Below are 22,202 nucleotides of genomic sequence, written 5' to 3' on the forward strand. Positions count from 1 at the left end.
ACTTATTATATATACGGGTCACTGTTTTATTCGCGACTATGTCACAGCTTGTGAAATTATACCAACTGTGTCCCACCTTCATCCAATTTAAATATGGATGTACGAAAATTACGAGGAAGATCGCCGGCCACGCGAAAAATCGGTACGTTTAGAACGCTGATATCATTTTCTGAATAAGTTCTGGTAGAGGTTAGGAAGGGGGCCTTTCTGGGATTGCAAAATGGGGATGTACACCGTGTTTCAAGAAGTGTTCCATCTTTGCTATTGTTGTCGGTAACAAGCGGGTGCGATGCGAGTAGGTCGCGGCGAAACAATCAATATCTACGATCAACTTCGAGATATATCTACATCTACATCCATACTCCGCAATCCACCTGATGGTGTGTGGCGGAGGGTACTTTGAGTACCTCTATCGGTTCTCCCTTCTATTCCAGTCTCGCATTGTTCGTGGAAAGAAGGACTGTCGGTACGCTTCTGTGTGGGCTCTGATCTCTCTGATTTTATCCTCATGGTCTCTTCGCGAGATATACGTAGGAGGGAGCATCATACTGCTCGACTCCTCGGTGAAGGTATGTTCTCGAAACTTCGACAAAAGCCCGTACCGAGCTACTGAGCGTCTCTCCTGCAGAGTCTTCCACTGGAGTTTATCTGTCATCTCCGTAACGCTTTCGCGATTACTAAATGATCCTGTAACGAAGCGCGCCGCTCTCCGTTGGATCTTCTCTATCTCTTCTATCGACACTATCTGGTACGGATCCCACACTGCTGAGCAGTATTCGAGCAGTGGGCGAACAAGCGTACTGTAACCTACTTCCTTTGTTTTCGGATTGCATTTCCTTAGGAATCTCGCAATGAATGTCAGTCTGGCATCTGCTTTACCGACGATTAATTTTGTGTGGTCATTCCATTTTAAATCACTCCTAATGCCTACTGCCAGATAATTTATGGAATTAACTGCTTCCAGTTGCTGACCTGCTATATTGTAGCTAAATGATAAGGGATCTTTCTTTCTATCTATTCGCAACACATTACACTTGTCTACATTGAGATTCAATTGCCATTCCCTGCACCATGCGTCACTTCGCTGCAGATCCTCCTGCATTTCAGCACAATTTTCCATTGTTACAACCTGTCGATACACCACAGCATCATCCGCAAAAAACCTCAGTGAACTTCCGATGTCATCCACAAGGTCATTTATGTATATTGCGAATAGCAACGGTCCTACGACAGTCCCCTGCGGCACACCTGAAATCACTCTTACTTCGGAGGACTTCTCTCTCTTGTGAATGACATGCTGCGTTCTGTTATCTAGGAACTCTTCCATCCAATCACACAATTGGTCTGACAGTCCATATGCTCTTACGTTGTTCATTAAACGACTGTGGGGAACTGTATCGAACGCTTTGCGGAAGTCGAGAAACACGGCATCTACCTGGGAACCCGTGTCTATGGCCCTCTGAGTCTCGTGGACGAATAGCGCGAGCTGGGTTTCACACGACCGTCTTTTTCGAAACCCATGCTCATTCCTACAGAGTAGATTTGTAGCCTCCGGAAAAGTCATTATACTCTAACGTAATACGTCTTCCAAAATACAACTGATCGACGTTAAAGATATAGGTCTATAGTTCTGCACATCTGTTCGACGTCCCTTCTTGAAAACTGGGATGGCCTGTGCCCTTTTCCAATCCTTTGGAACGCTACGCTCCTCTAGAGACCTACGGCTGTTCTTTTAAAGCGCGAACAATTAAATTTGCAATTTAACGGCGACGAGTGTCTGTAGTTTTGTCAACTGAAATACAGTTAATTCTGTCCTTCAGCACGCAGAGGACACGCTCAAAAACTCCGTAATATTTTACTTAAAAAAACAACATACAATCATGATTTTTTTGAACAGCATTAACTTTTAATTAATGCAATTGGACCAAAGCATCAGTCACAATTTATTTTACATTTTTGTGCTATTGCAAATATGAACGACCGAGAACTGTTCCAAACGTTCGCTAGTGAGATTGTGTCTTCGATCACTCAAAACATTTCTGTGAGCAGAAAAGGACCGTTCTACATCAGCTGGGCAGTATTTAAATTTGGGTGCTATGTTGGCACTTACTGTTTCTGGCAAGAAGTTCCCCGTCCCATTAGTAAAACTGTCAATTTGGAACAAGGGTTCAAAGCCTGGATTATTGGTTAAAATGTTTTCAAACTTCTCTTTAAGTTTCCTTGGGAACACCTCCGGCAATGAGGAGTTAATTAGAATAATTTTATTCATTAACTGAATAGTTTCATTCAACGCCAAACCGTGAGTTTCAAGCTCTTTAATACTTGCAGGTATGTGGGAAAAATGAGTACTAATTGCGGCAATGTCTTTTTTTTTAATACCGGAATCGTTAAAAGCTTCCTTGCACTGGCAAACTGCCAAAGCCTCTGCACTATCGAAGTCGTTTCCTACCCCTCTAATGCTCTCGAAATGATAATTGCACAACGACACAGCTTCGACCCACGTACCCCAGCGAGTTACCACTCATTCGGGAGGTAAAGGCACATTTGGTAGATGTCCTTAGTAGGTCTTGATGCTAGCAGGAGCCTTTAGAAACAGTTTCTTCGTGGATGAAATCAGCTTATTCACATTCTCAAACGTGGAAGTTCTTTTTCAGCAAGGCGATGTACTCCACGAGCAAAGCACGTCACGTGAATCAAATTGAGATAAAATACTCGGAGGGCTTTTTCTGCTTTGATCATACAGGAAGCAGCTTCTGAAATAAACACAAACACCCTTTAAAATCGACGGAGAAGAAATAAAAACTTTGAGGTTCGCCGATGACATTGTAATACCGTCAGAGACAGCAAAGGACTTGGAAGAGCGGTTGAACGGAATGGACAGTGTCATGAAAGGAGGATATGAGATTGACATCAACAAAAGCAAAACGAGGATCATGGAATGAATTAAATTGGGTGATGCTGAGGGAATTACATTAGGAAATGAGACACTTAAAGTGGTAAAGGAGTTTTGCTATTTGGGGAGCAAAATAAGTGATGATGGTGGAAGTAGAGAAGATGTAAAATGTAGAGTGGCAATGGCAAGGAAAGCATTTCTGAAGGAGAGGAATTTGTTAACATCGAGTATAGATTTAAGGGTCAGGAAGTCGTTTTTGAAAGTATTTGTATGGAGTGCATAGCCTTGTATGGAAGTGAAACATGGACGATAAATAGTTTGGACAAAAAGAGAATAGAAGCTTTTGAAATGTTGTGCTACAGAAGAATGCTGAAGATTAGATGCGTAGATCACGTAACTAATGAGGAGGTACTGAATAGGATTGGGGAGAAGAGGAGTTTGTGGCACAACTTGACCAGAAGAAGGGATCGGTTGGTAGGACACGTTCTGAGGCATCAAGGGATCACCAATTTAGCATTTGAGGGCAGCGTGGAGGGTAAAAATCGTAGAGGGAGACCGAGAGATGAATACAGTAAGCAGATTCAGAAGGATGTAGGCTGCAGTAGGTACTGGGAGATGAAGCTTGCATAGGATAGAGTAGCATGGAGAGCTGCATCAAAGCAGTCGCAGGACTGAAGACCACAACAACAACCATTTAATTTGCAGAAGAGTCTGCAAATACTTTTCTAATACCCTCATTCACAAATCTGGCGATCGTAGAATGACTTTTCAAGTTCTTTGCAGGCGGCTAAATAGGAAGAAGGAGGCTCTTCTTTTAAAGCGCCAACAATTAAATTTGCAACGTGATGGCCACGTAGTTTTGTCAGCTGAAATCCAGATAACCCTGTGCTTGAGTTCATTCATCCACATCTACGTGATTACTCTGCTATACACAATAAAGTGCCTGGCAGAGGGTTTAATGAACCACCTTCAGGCTGTCTCTCTACCGTTCCACTCTCGAACGGCACGCGGGAAAAACGAGCTCTTAAATTTTTCTGTGCGAGCCCTGACTTCTCTTATTTTATCGTGCTGCTCATTTCTCCCTATGTAGGTGGGTGCCAACAGAATGTTTTCGCAATCGGAGGAGAAAACTGGTGATTGAAAACACATGAGGAGATCCCCTCGCAACGAAAAAAAGCTTTGTTTTAATGACTGCCAGTCCAATTCACGAACCATGCCTGTGGCACTATCTCCCTTGTTTCGCGATAGTACAAAACGATCTGCCCTTCTTTGTACGTTTTCGATGTCATCCGTCAGTCCCACCTGATGCGGATCCCACACCGCACAGCAATACTCCAGAATAGGGCGGACAAGCGTGGTGTAAGCAGTCTCTTTGGTAGACCTGTTGCACCTTCTTTCTGACAATGAATCGGCAGTCTTTGGTTTGCTCTACCCACAATGTTATCTATGTGATCATTCCAATTTAGTTGATTTTACAGCCTTCAGATTTGTGTGACTTACCGTGTTATCTAAATTTATCTGATTTCTTTTACTACTCATGTGAATAACTTAACACTTTTCCTTATTCAGGGTCAATTGCCACTTTTCGCACCATACCATTTTGCAAGTCGTTTTGATCATCTGATGACTGTAGAAGACGGTAAATGACAGCATCATCTGCAAACAATCTAAGACGGTTATTGAGATTGTCTCCTGTGTCGTTAATATACACTCCTGGAAATGGAAAAAAGAACACATTGACACCGGTGTGTCAGACCCACCATACTTGCTCCGGACACTGCGAGAGGGCTGTACAAGCAATGATCACACGCACGGCACAGCGGACACACCAGGAACCGCGGTGTTGGCCGTCGAATGGCGCTAGCTGCGCAGCATTTGTGCACCGCCGCCGTCAGTGTCAGCCAGTTTGCCGTGGCATACGGAGCTCCATCGCAGTCTTTAACACTGGTAGCATGCCGCGACAGCGTGGACGTGAACCGTATGTGCAGTTGACGGACTTTGAGCGAGGGCGTATAGTGGACATGCGGGAGGCCGGGTGGACGTACCGCCGAATTGCTCAACACGTGGGGCGTGAGGTCTCCACAGTACATCGATGTTGTCGCCAGTGGTCGGCGGAAGGTGCACGTGCCTGTCGACCTGGGACCGGACCGCAGCGACGCACGGATGCACGCCAAGACCGTAGGATCCTACGCAGTGCCGTAGGGGACCGCACCGCCACTTCCCAGCAAATTAGGGACACTGTTGCTCCTGGGGTATCGGCGAGGACCATTCGCAACTGTCTCCATGAAGCTGGGCTACGGTCCCGCACACCGTTAGGCCGTCTTCCGCTCACGCCCCAACATCGTGCAGCCCGCCTCCAGTGGTGTCGCGACAGGCGTGAATGGAGGGACGAATGGAGACGTGTCGTCTTCAGCGATGAGAGTCGCTTCTGCCTCGGTGCCAATGATGGTCGTATGCGTGTTTGGCGCCGTGCAGGTGAGCGCCACAATCAGGACTGCATACGACCGAGGCACACAGGGCCAACACCCGGCATCATGGTGTGGGGAGCGATCTCCTACACTGGCCGTACACCACTGGTGATCGTCGAGGGGACACTGAATAGTGCACGGTACATCCAAACCGTCATCGAACCCATCGTTCTACCATTCCTAGACCGGCAAGGGAACTTGCTGTTCCAACAGGACAATGCACGTCCGCATGTATCCCGTGCCACCCAACGTGCTCTAGAAGGTGTAAGTCAACTACCCTGGCCAGCAAGATCTCCGGATCTGTCCCCCATTGAGCATGTTTGGGACTGGATGAAGCGTCGTCTCACGCGGTCTGCACGTCCAGCACGAACGCTGGTCCAACTGAGGCGCCAGGTGGAAATGGCATGGCAAGCCGTTCCACAGGACTACATCCAGCATCTCTACGATCGTCTCCATGGGAGAATAGCAGCCTGCATTGCTGCGAAAGGTGGATATACACTGTACTAGTGCCGACATTGTGCATGCTCTGTTGCCTGTGTCTATGTGCCTGTGGTTCTGTCAGTGTGATCATGTGATGTATCTGACCCCAGGAATGTGTCAATAAAGTTTCCCCTTCCTGGGACAATGATTTCACGGTGTTCTTATTTCAATTTCCAGGAGTGTAGATCAGGGACAATAGAGGGCCTATAACACTTCCTTGGGGAACGCCGGATATTACGTCTGTTTTACTCGATGACCTTGCGTCTATTACTACGAACTGTGACCTTTCCGACACGAAATCACGAATTCAGTCGCACAACTAAAAAATGGCTAAATGGCTCTGAGCACTATGCGACTTAACTTCTGAGGTCATCAGTCGCCTAGAACTTAGAACTACTTAAACCTAACTAACCTAAGGACATCACACACATCTATGTTCGAGGCAAGATTCGAACCTGCGACCGTAGCGGTCACGCGGTTCCAGACCGAAGCGCCTTTAACCGCACAGCCACACCGGCCGGCAGTCGCACAACTGTGGCGATACCCCGTAGGCACGCAGTTTGGTTAGAAGACGCTTGTGAGGAACGGTGTCGAAAGCCTTCTGGAAATCTAAAAATATGGAATCAATTTGACATCCCCTGTCCATAGCACTCATTACTTCATGAGTGTGAAGAGCTAGTTGTGTTTCACAAGAACGATATTTTCTGAAACCGTGCTGACTATATGTCAATAAATCGTTTTCTTCGAGATATTTCATAATGTTCGAATACGGTATATGTTCCAAAACCCTATTGCAAAACGACGTTTGTTATATAGGCCTGTAATTCAGCTTACTCCCTCTTCACTTTTTGTGTATTGGTGTGACTTAGCAACTTTCCAGTCTTCAGGTACTGGTCTTTCTGTGACCCAGCGGTTGTTGTATATAACTGCTAAATATGGAGATATTTTATCAGCATACTCTCAGAGGAACTTGAGTGGTATACAATCTTGACCGGAGGCCTTGCCTTTATTAAGCGATTTAAGCTGCTTCGTTACCTCGAAGATCTCTACTTCTATGTATATCTTGGCAGTGCTTGACTGGAATTCAGGAATATTTACTTCGTCGTCTTTGGTGAAGGAGTTCCGGAAAACCGTGTTTAATAACTCTGCTTTAGTTATCGCACAGTGAAGGTATTGATTGCGTCTTGCCACTGGTGTGCTTTATGTATCACCAGAATCTCTCTGGGTTTTCTCCCAGATTTAGAGACAGAATTTCGTTGTGGAAATTATTAAAAGCTTCTCGCATTGAAGTACGCGCCATATTTCGAACTTCTGTGAAACATTGCGAATCTTGTGGATTTTGCGTTCTTTGAAATTTGGCACTCTTTTTTTCGTTGCTTCTGCAGCAACGATCTGACCCGTTTTGTGTACCATGGGGGATCGGCACCGTCACTTATTAATTTATGTGGTATATATCTCTCAATTGCTGTCGATACTATCTCTTTGAAATCATTCCACAACTTTCCTACGCTTACATGATCAGATCGGAAGGAGTGAAGACTGTCTCTTAAAACGGCGTTAAGAGCATTTTTATGAGCTTCTTTAAATAGATGTACTCTGCGTTTCTTTTTGATGGTTGTAGGTGTTACGGTATTAAGCCTAGCAGCAACTGCCTTGTGGTCGCTAATCCCTGTATTCGTCTCGACACTCGCTATTTGTCCAGGATTATTTGTTGCTAAGAGGTCAAGTATGCTTTCGCAACCATTCACGCTTCGAGTGGGCTCATGAACTAATTGTTCAAAATAAATTTTCTGAGAAAGTATTCAGTACAATTTCGGATGACGTTTTATGCCTGCCGCCGGCTTTAGACGTACAATTTTTCCAGCTTATCGAGGGTAGATTGAAGTCACCACCGACTATAACTGTATGAACGGGGTACCTATTTGAAATTAGACTCAAGTTTCCTTCGAACTGTTCAGTAACTATATCTTCCGAGTCGGGGCTCGGTAAAACGATCCAATTAATAGTTTAGTCCGATTGTCATTGCGTGTGTCTTCCAGAAAATTTACCTAAATTGTCGGTGTGTAATTTTTACGCAATGTTGTTTCACCTGATGTATTTTGATTTAAGCAATATTTGCGCAGGAAGCATTTGAGGATAGTGTTTGTAAGTTCGTATAGAGGAATATTGCATAGATCCATGTTAAAACGACTTTTTGGTTACCTTTGGATAAATCCCTGATAATGCAACTTGCTGTTGTCGTCAGAAGTTGTTGTCGTGGTCCTTTCTTCTGCATTCCCGCGACATGAAGACTTGCCTTGACATGCTGGTCTATTTGAAACTTTCTTGTGCGCGAAAGGTTTTTCTCGCAAACTCGACAATAGAAAACGATTCCGTTATATGTACGAGGGTCGCTCCAAAAGAAATGCACACTATTTTTTTTAAAAAAATCTATCTTTCATTCTACATGTTTGAAAGTTTTACAGTGTGCAGATACATCCTTTAGGAACAATATTTTCATTTCTCCACACATAATTTCCATCCCTCTCAGCTGCCTTACGCCATCTCGGAAGCAGCGCCTGTATACCCGCACGGTAAAATTCTGGACCGACCTGTTGGAGCCACTGTTTGGCAGCGTGCACAAGGGAGTCGTCATCTTCAAACCTTGTTGCACGAAGAGAGTCTTTCAGTTTCCCAGAGAGATGACAGTCACACGGGGCCAGGTCAGGACTAAGGTGGGTGTTTCAGTGTTGTCCATCCGAGTTTTATGATCGCTTCCACGGTTTTTTGACTGACATGTGGCCGTGCGTTGTCGTGCAACAGCAAAACATCCTTTTTTTTTGCCGATGTGGTCGAAGACGACTCAGTCGAGCTCGAAGTTTCTTCAGTGTCGTCACATACGCATCAGGATTTATGGTGGTTCCACTTGGCACGATGTCCACAAGCAAGAGTCCTTCGGAATAGAAAAACACCATAGCCATAACTTTTCCAGCAGAAGGTGTGGTTCTGAATTTTTTTTTCTTGGGTGAATTTCCACGATGCCACTCCACTGATTGCCTCTTCTTCTAACAGCCCTACCACATCAAAGGGCAAAAATTAATTACGATTGTAGTCTTGCTCACGCTGCTAAATATTGCATTTTCGGGCAACAACAAAGTTATATTATGTGGCAGGTGTCATGAGAACACAGTTAATAAAGTCATTTCTTGAAATAATGGATAACCTAGGCACCATCTTTTCGTGTTTCCCACGCTGGTCTCGTTGTGAACTCGTGGCTCAATCGTCGAAAATCTAGGTAGTGGTGATTCCAAGCTCGGATGCAAAGAGGCCTAGGTGTTATTCTGCGACATTCAAAAGTTTTATAGATGTGTTTCATAAACCATTCTTGAAGATTAAACTTTTGCAAGTTAGGACAATGGTGATGTAAAAAAGTAATCAGCACCCCGAATTTAAGTTACACTTCTTTTTTATTACTTTTGTTGCAATATCACTTCACAATATAAAACATACTTGAAAATATCTTCCTCACTATTAAAGTTCACATTTCATAAACTGACTACAATTTCCGTCTTTTTAACATGACGACCAAAGCTTGACTCTCTAATAACCGCTTACGCGCCCAAAGTACGTCAAAGATCATAGTGACGAAAGAAAGGATACACATAAGAATAATATCGTTGCAATATAAACATATCGATGTATCGAAGTACCTCTACGTTGATGAAATCAAATCTGAATGTTGTCACAGAAATATGTTAACTATATTACAGAAACACAGTAGAATATTGCTGGTATCGAGAGGTTGAGGTGAGGTGCCGTAATGGTTACGTAAAAATGATGGAGCCACGTTTCGTCACGTGTCACAGTTCTTCCAAGAAATTCATCTCCACCATTCTCGTACTGTTCCAAAAGTTCTCTGCATACGGTTTTTCTTGTTCCTTAGTGAGCCACTGTCAACATCCTGGGAACCCACCTGGCACAAACCTTTTTTAACGCCAACACTTTCAGTATTCTGCAGACACTTCCAACGTAGCGAGACAATTCGTTCACTGCTTATTTGTCTCTCAGCAGTCACCAGTTCGTTAACTCCCTGCGCATTGTCTGGAGTGTGTGCAGTACGAGGCCTGCCGCTGCGAGGACAATCCTCAATATTGCCGTGCCCGCTTTCGCCGCGTAACCTGCTCGCCCACCGACTAACTGTACTGCGATCGACAGCAGCATCTCCGTACACCTTTTTCAACCTCTTGTGGATGTTTCCCACTGTCTCGTTTTCACAGCGCAGGAATTATACGACAGCACGTTGCTTCTGACGAACGTCAAGTGTAGCAGCCATCTTGAAGACATGCTGCGACGGCGCCGCTCACGGGAACATGTTGAACGAAGTTTGAAAACAAGTGGGAAGGATGTATCTACACGCTGTAAAAGTTTCACACATGCAGAATGAAAACTGTTTTTTTACAAAAATGGTGTGCATTTCGTTTGGAGTGACCCTCGTAAGTCTTCCGGGATGGTCAGCCATCCACGACAAAACGTTTGCTTTTTCGGGTGGCATGGCGCGCCTCACGTTACACGCTACACGTCGTAAGCACGTTCAACTCTGCTCAAGTAAATAGAAAGCTAAACTGAAACAATGGACGTGCGACTAAAGGCTTGTGTAGTTTAATTTAACTGTTGCTGACGCGTGTCGCGGTCAATCTGTGAGACATCAAAATTAGATGGAGCTAGAGACCGCCCGTCAAAATTTCTAAAATATTGTAAACAAAGAGCGAAAATATGGATCGTCACTAGTCTTTTCTTTAAAATATGCAGTAACCAGTGAAAAGGAGCTAAATGTGCAAATGTGTTTGCAACGTGCAAATGCATATAATTCGGTCTCTTAATAATGAGAATGTAAGGTCCCCCTTCCCTTCTATCGACAATGTTAGAAATATATGACCGTGTAAGCATGTGCCTAAACAGTTGGAATAAAATTTTGGAAAGGCTATTGTTCCGAAGATTTAATAATAAAGTCGATAAATTAGGGGGAGATTAACAAGAAGATGCCTTCTGTTGTTGTTGTTGTTGTTGTGGTCTTCAGTCCTGAGACTGGTTTGATGCAGCTCTCCATGCTACTCTATCATGTGCAAGCTTCTTCATCTCCCAGTACCTACTGCAACCTACATCCTTCTGAATCTGCTTACTGTATTCATCTCTCGGTCTCCCTACACGATTTTTACCCTCCACGCTGCCCTCCAGTGCTAAATTTGTGATCCCTTGATGCCTCAGAATATGTCCTACCAACCGATCCGTTCTTCTAGTGAAGTTGTGCCACAAACTCCTCTTCTCCCCAATCCTATTCAATACCTCCTCATTAGTTATGTGATCTACCCATCTAATCTTCAGCATTCTTCTGTAGCACCACATTTCGAAAGCTTCTATTCTCTTCTTGTCTAAACTATTCATCGTCCATGTTTCACTTCCACACATGGCTACACTCCATACAAATACTTTCAGAAACGACTTCCTGACAAATCTATACTCGATGTTAACAAATTCCTCTTCTTCAGAAACGCTTTCCTTGCCATTGCCAGTCTACATTTTATATCCTCTCTACTTCGACCACCATCAGTTATTTTGCTCCCCAAATAGGAAAACTCCTTTACTACTTTAAGTGCCTCATTTCCTAATCTAACTCCCTCAGCATCACCTGATTTAATTCGACTACATTCCATTATCCTCGTTTTGCTTTTGTTGATGTTAATCTTATATCCTCCTCTCAAGACACTGTCCATTCCGTTCAACTGCTCTTCCAAGTCCTTTGCTGTCTCTGATAGAATTACAATGTCAACGGCGAACCTCAAAGTTTTTATTTCTTCTCCATGGATTTTAATACCTACTACGAATTTTTCTTTTGTTTCCTTTACTGCTTGCTCAATATACAGATTGAATAACATCGGGGAGAGGCTAAACCCTGTCTCACTGCCTTCCCAACCACTGCTTCCCTTTCATGCCTTCTAGGACAACTTACTTCGCCTACTTAATTACTGTAAAATTTGGTATGGTTATTCGAAAGGTTTGTGCTATCATTCAAGTACTGTTCCAACGAGAAGGGGTAGCACGTGGATCGGAACAGAATAATAAAAGTTACTGAAGTAATTATAGATAAAAGAAATACGGTCGCCAGCGCCAATTGGGCAAAATTTCTGTTCGGTAGGTGAATTAATGAGCCGAACAGTCAATGTCAAGAACTACTCGAATACGCGCGGCAACAAAGGGCTCCACGCAGGTTAGCAAAAACAATTTACGTAATAAAGCGAGAAAGAAAATAGTTTGCACTCGAAATATCAGTAACTAATACAGCTGAAATTTTGAAAACGTACAAGGTAACACTTAGATTAATGGTTACTTACTGTTGTGACAGTGGCGCCACCTCACAATGACGTCTACTATTTTCATATGAATGTTAGAAAATGGCAAAAAGTAATTAAAAGAAACTCTATTGACTTCTGAACAGGGAAGTAGAAATTGGTAATTACTGTATCAAAAGGTAATTATTATATTTTTGAATACATTATGGGAGAGGCAGTGATGAATGTCTTACAAATATTTACTATTAAAAACAGTCTTGATCACGATTTATTTAGCGAGGTGACCGGTTTCGACCACTACTGTGGTCATCTTCAGACCTACAAGTTGTATACAAGGCTTTAAGCCTCCATTATACAGGGTGAGTCACCTAACATTACCGCTGGATATATTTCGTAAACCACATCAAATAGTGACGAATCGATTCCACAGACCGAACGTGAGGAGAGGGGCTAGTGTAATTGTTTAATACAAACATAAAAAAACGCACAGAAGTATGTGTTAAAAAACAAACCTACGTTTTTTTAAATCGAACCCCGTTAGTTTTGTTAGCACATCTGAACATATAAACAAATACGTAATCAGTGCAGTTTGTTGCATTGTAAAATGTTAATTACATCCGGAGAAATTGTAACCTAAAGTTGACGCTTGAGTACCACTCCTCCGCTGTTCGATCGTGTGTATCGGAGAGCACCAAATTACGTAGGGATCCAAGGGGAACGGTGATGGGCCTTAGGTACAGAAGAGTCTGGAACAGCACATTACGTCCACATGCTAACACCTTTCTGTTGGTCTTTTTCACTGACGCACATGTACATTACCATGAGGGGTGAGGTACACGTTCGACGGGCGTTTCATGGGACGTGGAGGACGCATAAATTGGCCAGCCCGTTCTCCTGATCTTACACCTCTGGACTTCTTTCTGTGGGGTACGTTAAAGGAGAATGTGTACCGTGATGTGCCTACAACCCCAGAGGATATGAAACAACGTATTGTGGCAGCCTGCGGCGACATTACACCAGATGTACTGCGGCGTGTACGACATTTATTACGCCAGAGATTGCAATTGTGTGCAGCAAATGATGGCCACCACATTGAACATCTATTGGCCTGACATGTCGGGACACACTCTATTCCACTCCGTAATTGAAAACGGAAACCACGTGTGTACGTGTACCTCACCCCTCATGGTAATGTACATGAGCGTCAGTGAAAAAGACCAATAAAAAGGTGTTAGGATGTGGACGTAATGTGCTGTTCCAGTCTCTTCTGTACCTAAGGTCCACCACCGTTCCCTTTGGATCCCTACGTAATTCGGAGCTCTCCGATACACACGATCGAATAGCGGAGGAGTGGTACTCAAGCGTCAACTTTAAGTTACAATATCTCCGGATGTAATTAACATTTTACAATGCAACAAACGGCACTGATTACGTATTTGTTTCTATGTTCAGATGTGCTAACAAAACTAACGGGGTTCCATTTAAAAAAACGTAGGTTTGTGTTAAACATACTTCCGTGCATTTTTGTATGGTTTGTATTAAACAATTACACTAGCCGTTCTCCTCACGTTCGGTCTGTGGAATCGATTCGTCAGTATTTGATGTGGTTTACGAAATATATCCAGCGGTAATGTTAGGTGACTCACCCTGTATAATGGAGGCTTAAAGCCTTGTATACAACTTGTAGGTCTGAAGATGACCACAGTAGTGGTCGAAACCGGTCACCTCGATAAATGAATCGTGATCAAGACTGCTTTTAATAGTAAATATAAGTAATTATCATACTTTAGCACGACTGCTGGTCACAATGTGAACCAGAAGTTTACTAACAACAAATTACAATAATCACTCGTATTTGAACTCACTAATTGCAGTTAGTGCTTTTGTTCGTAGTGCGAGGAATCTTTTTAATGTGACTAGTTGATTTACTATTTGCAACAATTACATCGCCTCAGAACAAAGTTCACATTTAAAGTTAGCGAGACTGAAATTATTGAATGCTTTAAGTTAAAATCTTTAATCTAACTGAACCATTTAGTTCATAAACAAAATTAGCTGGCACTGCAATTTTCATTTTTCATAAACGGTACTCGGATTATTATTAACAATAGGACAGGACAGGAACCTACTCGGTGAATGATTTTAGGAGAATCATGGGTAAACAGTTTTGATTAAACTAAGGTAATTATTCACTCGCAAAACACCACAAAGCCGAGTAACGCCGCTACAAAACTGGTTGACAATAAGCTGTGATGCCGCAATCGCACTTCAGTCCATTCTCGCCGTGTCGAAGTTGCTGACTACGATACTGCTGCTGGATCCATTCCGTGATAATTAGCGAGCACGCGAGTTATTGGCAATGATATTGGCGTGGCGGGTTCTCGATGCTGCTGCAGCCAATATTTCCACCGCCCACGCTCATCACTCGCCACGTGCCGCTAAACAATAACTCCTCCAGAACGATAGACCTACATCTCTAACGTCGATCAGTTGTAGAATTTTGGAACACGTATTATGTTCGAGTATAATGACTTTTCTGGAGACTAGAAATCTACTCTTGTAGGAATCAGCATGGGTTTCGAAAAAGACGGTCGTGTGAAACCCAGCTCGCGCTATTCGTCCACGAGACTCAGAGGGCCACAGACACGGGTTCCCAGGTAGATGCCGTGTTTCTTGACTTCCGCAAGGCGTTCGATACAGTTCCCCACTGTCGTTTAATGAAAAAAAGTAAGAGCATATGGACTATCACACCAATTGTGTGATTGGATTGAACAGTTCCTGGATAGCAGAACGCAGCATGTCATTCTCAATGGAGAGAAGTCTTCCGAAGTAAAAGTGATTTCAGGTATGCCGCAGGAGAGTGTCGTAGGACCGTTGCTATTCACAATATACGTAAATGACCTTGTGGTTGACATCGGAAGTTCACTGAGGCTTTTTGCGGATGATGCTGTGGTATGTCGAGAGGTTGTAACATTGGAAAATTGTACTGAAATGCAGGAGGATCTGCAGCGAATTGACGCACAGTGCAGGGAATGGCAATTGAATCTCAATGTAGGCAAGTGTAATGTGCTGCGAATACATAGAAAGAAAGATCCCTTATCATTTAGCTAAAATATAGCAGGTCAGCAAATGGAAGCAGTTAATTCCATAAATTATCTGGGAGTACGCATTAGGAGTGATTTAAAATGGAATGATCATATAAAGTTGATCGTCGGTAAAGCAGATGCCAGACTGAGATTCGTTGGAAGAATCCTAAGGAAATGCAATCTGAAAAGAAAGGAAGTAGGTTACAGTACACTTGTTCGCCCACTGCTTGAATACTGCTCACCGGTGTGGGATCCGTACCAGATAGGGTTGATAGAAGACATAGAGAAGATCCGACGGAGAGCAGCGCGCTTCGTTACAGGATCATTTAGTAATCGCGATAGCGTTACGGAGATGATAGATAAACTCCAGTGGAAGACTCTGCAGGAGAGACGCTCAGTAGCTCGGTACGGGCTTTTGTAGAAGTGTCGAGCACATACTTTCACCGAGGAGTCAAGCAGTATATTGCTCCCTCCTACGTGTATCTCGCGAAGAGACCATGCCGATAAAATCAGAGAGATTAGAGCCCACACACAGACATACCGACAATCCTTCTTTCCACGAGGAATACGAGACTGGAATAGAAGGGAGAACCGATAGAGGTACTCAAGGTACCCTCCGCCTCACACCGTCAGGTGGCTTGCGGAGTATGGATGTAGATATAGATCCGTGCGTTCGCACTTCACCAGGTCTCACACCAAAGTTCTCTCTCTGTGTAGCGCGCGCTCTGACGTAACATCCTCCCGCTTCCATAGACGCCGCTACTCCAACGATATTTATTCGTTGACAAAAACCTAACGTTTCCCTAACATTCCCTCAGCGATTACTCATAGAGTAAGTACCTCTGGAGTGAGCATTGCGTTCTGCGCATCTTGTCAACACATTAAACCTGGATTGTCTTGTGTTTTCGGGACTTCGCTGTGCGTGTGTACTTTCCGCAGAATTTGAAGTTTATAATATCAAGAGTTTCTGTTGTGTTTCAGCGTTTGTTGATGTGTAGTAGCGATGGTCAATTACTATTGTCGCTACGGATGCAAAGAAAAATATGTGAAAGGAGGGACAGTAACTTTTCATGGGTACTACGTTTAAAAATTTCGAGACGCATTACAATTAAGGATTGATTCTGTAGACCTATTTTTCTACGATTTTACGACTATATAATAGATATGACGCCTCGTACAAAAGCTTATAAACAATCGCTTCCTCTCGTAAATTAGCTAGTGGAACAGGAAAGGGAATGATTAGTTGTTTCAGCAAATACTATCCTCCGTGCATTTATCAGTGACTTGTCGATTATGTATATAGACTTGAAAGACGGGAGACAAATAAATTCAATAGAGTCGGGATGTGTAATTGTCTTCGTATAATGTGTGTGTCCAAACCTTTTTGATTGCTATAAAGTTACAATAGGAGACAATGTTAAGCGTGTCTAGGACATGGAGAACGATTATGTGTGATTTACGTTTTAGTTTCCCGAACAATGAACAACGAGTAAAGATGTGGCTCCAGAAAATGAGGAGTAATTTTGTCCCCACAAAATATTCCAAAGTATGTTCAAAATGTTTTGAAGAGGAATGTTTAGACAGAGAAAAATTTGGACGTGTGTGGCTGAAGGTAAATACTATACCAACTATTTTTAATTTTCCACAGCACCTACTACCAATTTCTGCATTCAGCTTGAATAAATTTTCTGCACAAACCAAATAAAAAACACAATAGTGTAGCTATCAAAGTACACATTCATCTTCTTTGGTGTATTTTGCCTTCTATTTTCTTCACTATTTGATTAAGAAGCGTAACATATTGGTAAACATGTCCCCAAACTCTTTCATTCGTGTCACTTTCCACTTCCATTAATGGTGTTACATGGGTTTACTGTTACATGACCAACTGTATTTGCTTTACAGTACATTTATTCTCCGATCGCCTTTTATCCCCCTTCTTACTCAGTCTATTTATTTAATAAACTGGGAGCAAGTACGTAAAATTCGTTAAATAAACACTTCAAAGTGTCACCAGTAAGAAAAATTGTGCTTTAGGTCGCAAAAACGAGAAAATAAATACGCAGAAAAATCAGAAAAAAGGACGAATTAGCAGGGATATAATCGCTAGTGTGTGGCAAATTCGGTGTTTTTCGGACACTTGCAAAAGTACTAGCGTACTGTCAAGTCGTTTTGCAAGACCATCACCGTAAAAATGTTGGGCAAGCTCTGTAATAGTATGAAGTGCCGTATCATACCGAAAACTACCAAAAATCGAGTGCATCTCAACTGCAGCACCTATCGCAAAGGAGCAGAATGCAATATCACTTGCCCTTAAAAGCTACGTAGCTGGTTTATTCCCGGTGTCAAATGGATACTGTTAAAATGTCTGCACGACATATATAAATCATCCACGGCACGTTCGAAAAGTATCCGTCTGTACTAAGGATGTAGTGACATTCTAAATATACAGGGCTCTATACGGACAAACACACGACCTCCCGAGAACACGTGACCAGGCCGGCAACGTATGTTGACAACACAAAATATGTTCTGCGCATGTGAATACTCACTCCAGATATATTTACTGCATGCGATTACTCAGCGATATTTACATAATTACATAATTGATTATACAGCAAAATAAACAAATTAATTCATAATCAAAATATCCACGGGTGTACTGCCGGCCTACAGTGTCCAACGGGCACAATATTTCGGCGATCATACATGTCGCCATCATCAGGTGAACTGACGGACTGAGCTCCTGTGAAGGTGCCGGCACGAAGATCCGTACGCTGTGGCTGCTCAGAGGGAACTGGGTTCGGTCGCGGCGGCGGCCGTTTTAAATACCCTCCGCCCGCGGCGCACTCACTCCACCGTCCGCGCCCCGCGCGGTGGAACAGATTGCGACGGCGTCTGAGATGACGTCGGAGTGACGGCTCTGTCCGCCGTGGTCGTCACAAATATAAGTTTGCTCGATTTACTCTCGATTAACCCAATCGCCGGTTCCCAAGCCTTGCTAAGATTATAGCCACAGCACTGCTGTATTTGCACGCAGACAGCTGCCACCACCCTTCACAGAGGAATGGGGTAATTAAAACCCTAGTACACAGGGCGCGCACTATCTCTGACCCAGAGAGTCTACCCCTGGAATTGGAACATCTGAGAACTGTATTTCGAAAAAAATGGGTACTCAGAGTGGGAGATTCGACGTGCGCTCCGCCCAACCACTACAGCACACCCTGTTGAGATGGATGAAGTCACGAGGGAGGAGGTAGGCACTGCGTTTATTCCGTATAGAGACGCACTCTCGGGGAAAATCGCCCGCATTTTGAAGAAACACCGGGTCGGAACTGTGTTCTGTCCTCCGAATGAAACTCGTGCACTGGCGGGGAGCGCCAAAGATGACCTCGGTTTGAGGAAGGCCGGCGTGCGCCAGATTCCGTGTCAATGTGGCGAGTCGTATATCGGTCAGACGATGCGTACCGTAGAGGATCGATGCCGTGAACACCAGAGGCACACTCGACTGATGTATCCGAGCAAGTCGGCGGTCGCTGAACACTGTTTGTCGGAAAATCACGCCGTGGAATATGAACGCACGAGGATTCTGGTACATACGTCGCGATACTGGGACAGCGTTGTTAGAGAGGCCACCGAAATTCGCACCAATGACGACTTCATAAACCGTGACTGTGGCTGTAATCTTAGCAAGGCCTGGGAACCAGCGATCGGGTTAATCGAGAGTAAATCGAGCAAACGTATAGTTGTGACGACCACGGCGGACAGAGCCGTCACTCCGACGTCATCTCAGACGCTGTCGCAATCTGTTCCACCGCGCGACCGAGGCGCGGGGCGCGGACGGCGGAGGGAGCGCGCCGCGGACGGGGAGGGTATTTAAAACGGCCGCCGCCGCGACCGAACCCAGTTCCCTTTGAGCAGCCATAGTGTACGGATCTCCGTGCCGGCACGTTCACAGGAGCTCAGTCCGTCAGTTCACCTGATGATGGCGACATGTATGATCGCCGAAATATTGTGCCATAGCCTTTCGCTCCCTGTATTTTACCCCTGCTACCTTTAGAATTTGAAAGAGAGTATTCCAATCAACATTCTCAAAAGCTTTCTCTAAGTCTACAAATGCTAGAAACGTAGGTTTGCCTTTCCTTAATCTTTCTTCTAAGATCAGTCGTAATGTCAGTATTGCCTCACGTGTTCCAACATTTCCACGGAATCCAAACTGATCTTCCCCGAGGTCGGCTTCTACCAGTTTTGCCATTCGTCTGTAAATAATTCATGTTAGTATTTAGCAGCTGTGACTTATAAAACTGATAGTTCGGTAATTTTCACATCTGTGAACACCTCCTTTCTTTGGGATTGGTATTATTATATTCTTCTTGAAGTCTGAGGGTATTTCGCCTGTCTCATACATCTTGCTCACCAGATGGTAGAGTTTTGTCGGGACTGGCTTTCCCAACGCCGTCAGTAGTTCTAATGGAATGTTGTCTACTCCCGGGGCCTTGTTTAGACTCAGGTCTTTCAGTGCTCTGTCAAACTCTTCACGCAATATCGTATCTCCCATTTCATCTTCATGTACATTCTTCAATTTCTTCGTCATCTGCAGAGCTAGTTGGCATATAAACTTGTTCTACTGTGGTAGGCATGGGCTTCGTGTCTATCTTGGCCACTATAATACGTTCACTATGCCGTTACCCACACTCCTATTTTTTTTATTCGTTATTAAACCTACTCCTGCATTACCCCTATTTGATTTTGTATTTATAACCCTGTATTCACCTGACCAGAAGTCTTGTTCCTCCTGCCACCTAGCCGGCCGCGGTGGTGTAGCGGTTCTGGCGCTGCAGTCCGGAACCGCGGGACTGCTACGGTCGCAGGTTCGAATCCTGCCTCGGGCATGGGTGTGTGTGATGTCCTTAGGTTAGTTAGGTTTAAGTAGTTCTGAGTTCTAGGGGACTTATGACCTAAGATGTTGAGTCCCATAGTGCTCAGAGCCATTTGAACCATTTGAACCTCCTGCCACCGAACTTCACTAATTCCCACTATATCTAACTTTAACCTATCCATTTCCCTTTTTAGATTTTCTAATCTACCTGCCCGATTAAGGGATCTGACATTCCACGCTCCGATCCGTAGAACGCCAGTTTTCTTTCTCCTGATAACGACGTCCTCTTGAGTAGTCCCCGCCCAGAGATCCGAATGGGGGACTATTTTACCTCCGGAATATTTTACCCAAGAGGACGCCATCATCATTTAATCATAAAGTAAAGCTGCATGCCCTCGGGAAAAATTACGGCTGTAGTTTCCCCTTGCTTTCAGTTGTTTGCAGTACAAGCACAGCAAGGCCATTTTGCTTGATGCTACAAGGCTGTTTCAGTCAATCATCCAGACTGTTGCCCCTGCAACTACTGAAAAGGCTGCTGCCCCTCTTCAGGAACCACACGTTTGTCTGGCATCTCAACAGATACCCCTCCGTTGTGGTTGCACCTACGGTACGGCCATCTGTATCGCTGAGGCACGCAAGCCTCCCCACCAACGGCAAGGTCCATGGTTCATTAATTCACGTAAAGTTAAAAGCAAGTATATATACAGTAATAAATGGTCAAAGAGCACATCGGCATCAAAGTGTTACAAGCAGTAGATATAAAACAAAAAACCTTCCGCCAGTACACGCTTGGCCGTCTCCTGCCTGCAGGCCTCCTGGATAGTCCCGGAGACTCGGCCCCTCGGCGAGTGGGGGCGGCAGCCGTACCCGGACGGCAGCGACGGTGGGCCCGTCGACGCCCTCGTCACCAGGACCATCTCCGACTTGGACGTCACCGCCGTCGTCACCCGGCTCTGGTCCAGGCAGGCGGCGCGACTCACCAGCGCGCTCTCCCGGGTCGCCGACTCCGGCCGTCTCCTCGGAGCCTCCGACGATGGTGAAGACCGTGGCGGCGGTGGGGGCGGAGGTCCGCAGGTGAAGTGGGGCAGTGGGGGCGGCGGCGACGACGACGACGACGACGACGACACTGCCGGCGACGCCCTCCAAACTGATCCGGCCCAACTCAATCGCCCATCTGGGCAGGGTAGCCCCGGACCGCGCGAATCGCCCACAGCGAGAGAGCGCCAGTTGACAACAAAATCGACGAAAAGTCTTCCGAACGACTCCGACGGGGCAGCTTCTCCTCCCCGTTGCCACTGCGGACAAGTAGGGGAACCCCCGACACCGGTCCCTCCGGGCAGTCCCGACAGTGCTGCCACCACATCCGACAGTAAAACTCCCCCGACAGTAGGAGAGGAAGTAGACCGACGACCGTATCCAGTATTATTAGACGTAAACACATCGTACAGAGTAGAAAATTCCTCAGTGGGTGGAGAAAACCCGAGACCTCCGATCAGCCCCAGTAACAGTGCTGGAAAAGTTTCCTCTGATTCTGAGGACATTCAGATCTCTCCACGTTGTTCTCCCACTGATTACCCGAGTGAAAATTCCCAAGAGTGTGTTCACGACCTTAAGGACGCTCAATACTTCACATCCAGTGAGCAAACTGCAGGATCTACAAAATCTGATAGGGAACATTGTGGAACTGATGATGATACTGAACACTGTGTTCCAGTCAGTCCCGAATATTGTGGTGGGCGCAATCCGGTAGCTCTTCCAGTTCTCCCTCTAGAGTTCCAGGTACCTCGTGCAGGACAGTACCACGATGAGCAGCTCGAGGAAAGTAGAGGTCCACGAGTAGGATCCGGTAGTGTACAAACTTGCGCTGCGTCATTGCCCGATGAGACTCCGGGGAGGCTACCGTACCGTAGTGAGAGTGCAGTTGGAGGAGCCCAGACTGAAAGTTCTCCAGCAGCCGCTTACAGTGACACTAGCGACGATGACAGAGTTTCTCCCCCTCTGACGTACTCGGAGAGGCGAGAGAGACTCCAGGTAAAACTCGCACGTCGCATCCCCGTCACCTCTGCGTCG

The 22,202-nt window shown here is 44.9% G+C and overlaps 1 protein-coding gene across 1 annotated transcript in view; it reads left to right on the forward strand.

Annotated features, from left to right (window-relative positions):
• The window catches only part of LOC126212791 (uncharacterized), a 242,136-nt gene extending 220,164 nt beyond the window's left edge, over positions 1-21,972 (forward strand). The window contains exons 3-4 of the mRNA XM_049940193.1: positions 20,943-21,845; positions 21,904-21,972. Coding sequence (XP_049796150.1) covers positions 20,943-21,845; positions 21,904-21,972 — 972 coding nt within the window. The remainder of the gene's footprint in view (positions 1-20,942; positions 21,846-21,903) is intronic.
• Positions 21,973-22,202: the final 230 nt, after the last annotated feature.

The sequence above is a fragment of the Schistocerca nitens genome, chromosome 11 (assembly GCF_023898315.1).
Source record: "Schistocerca nitens isolate TAMUIC-IGC-003100 chromosome 11, iqSchNite1.1, whole genome shotgun sequence".
Classification (NCBI taxonomy): Eukaryota; Metazoa; Arthropoda; class Insecta; order Orthoptera; family Acrididae; genus Schistocerca; species Schistocerca nitens.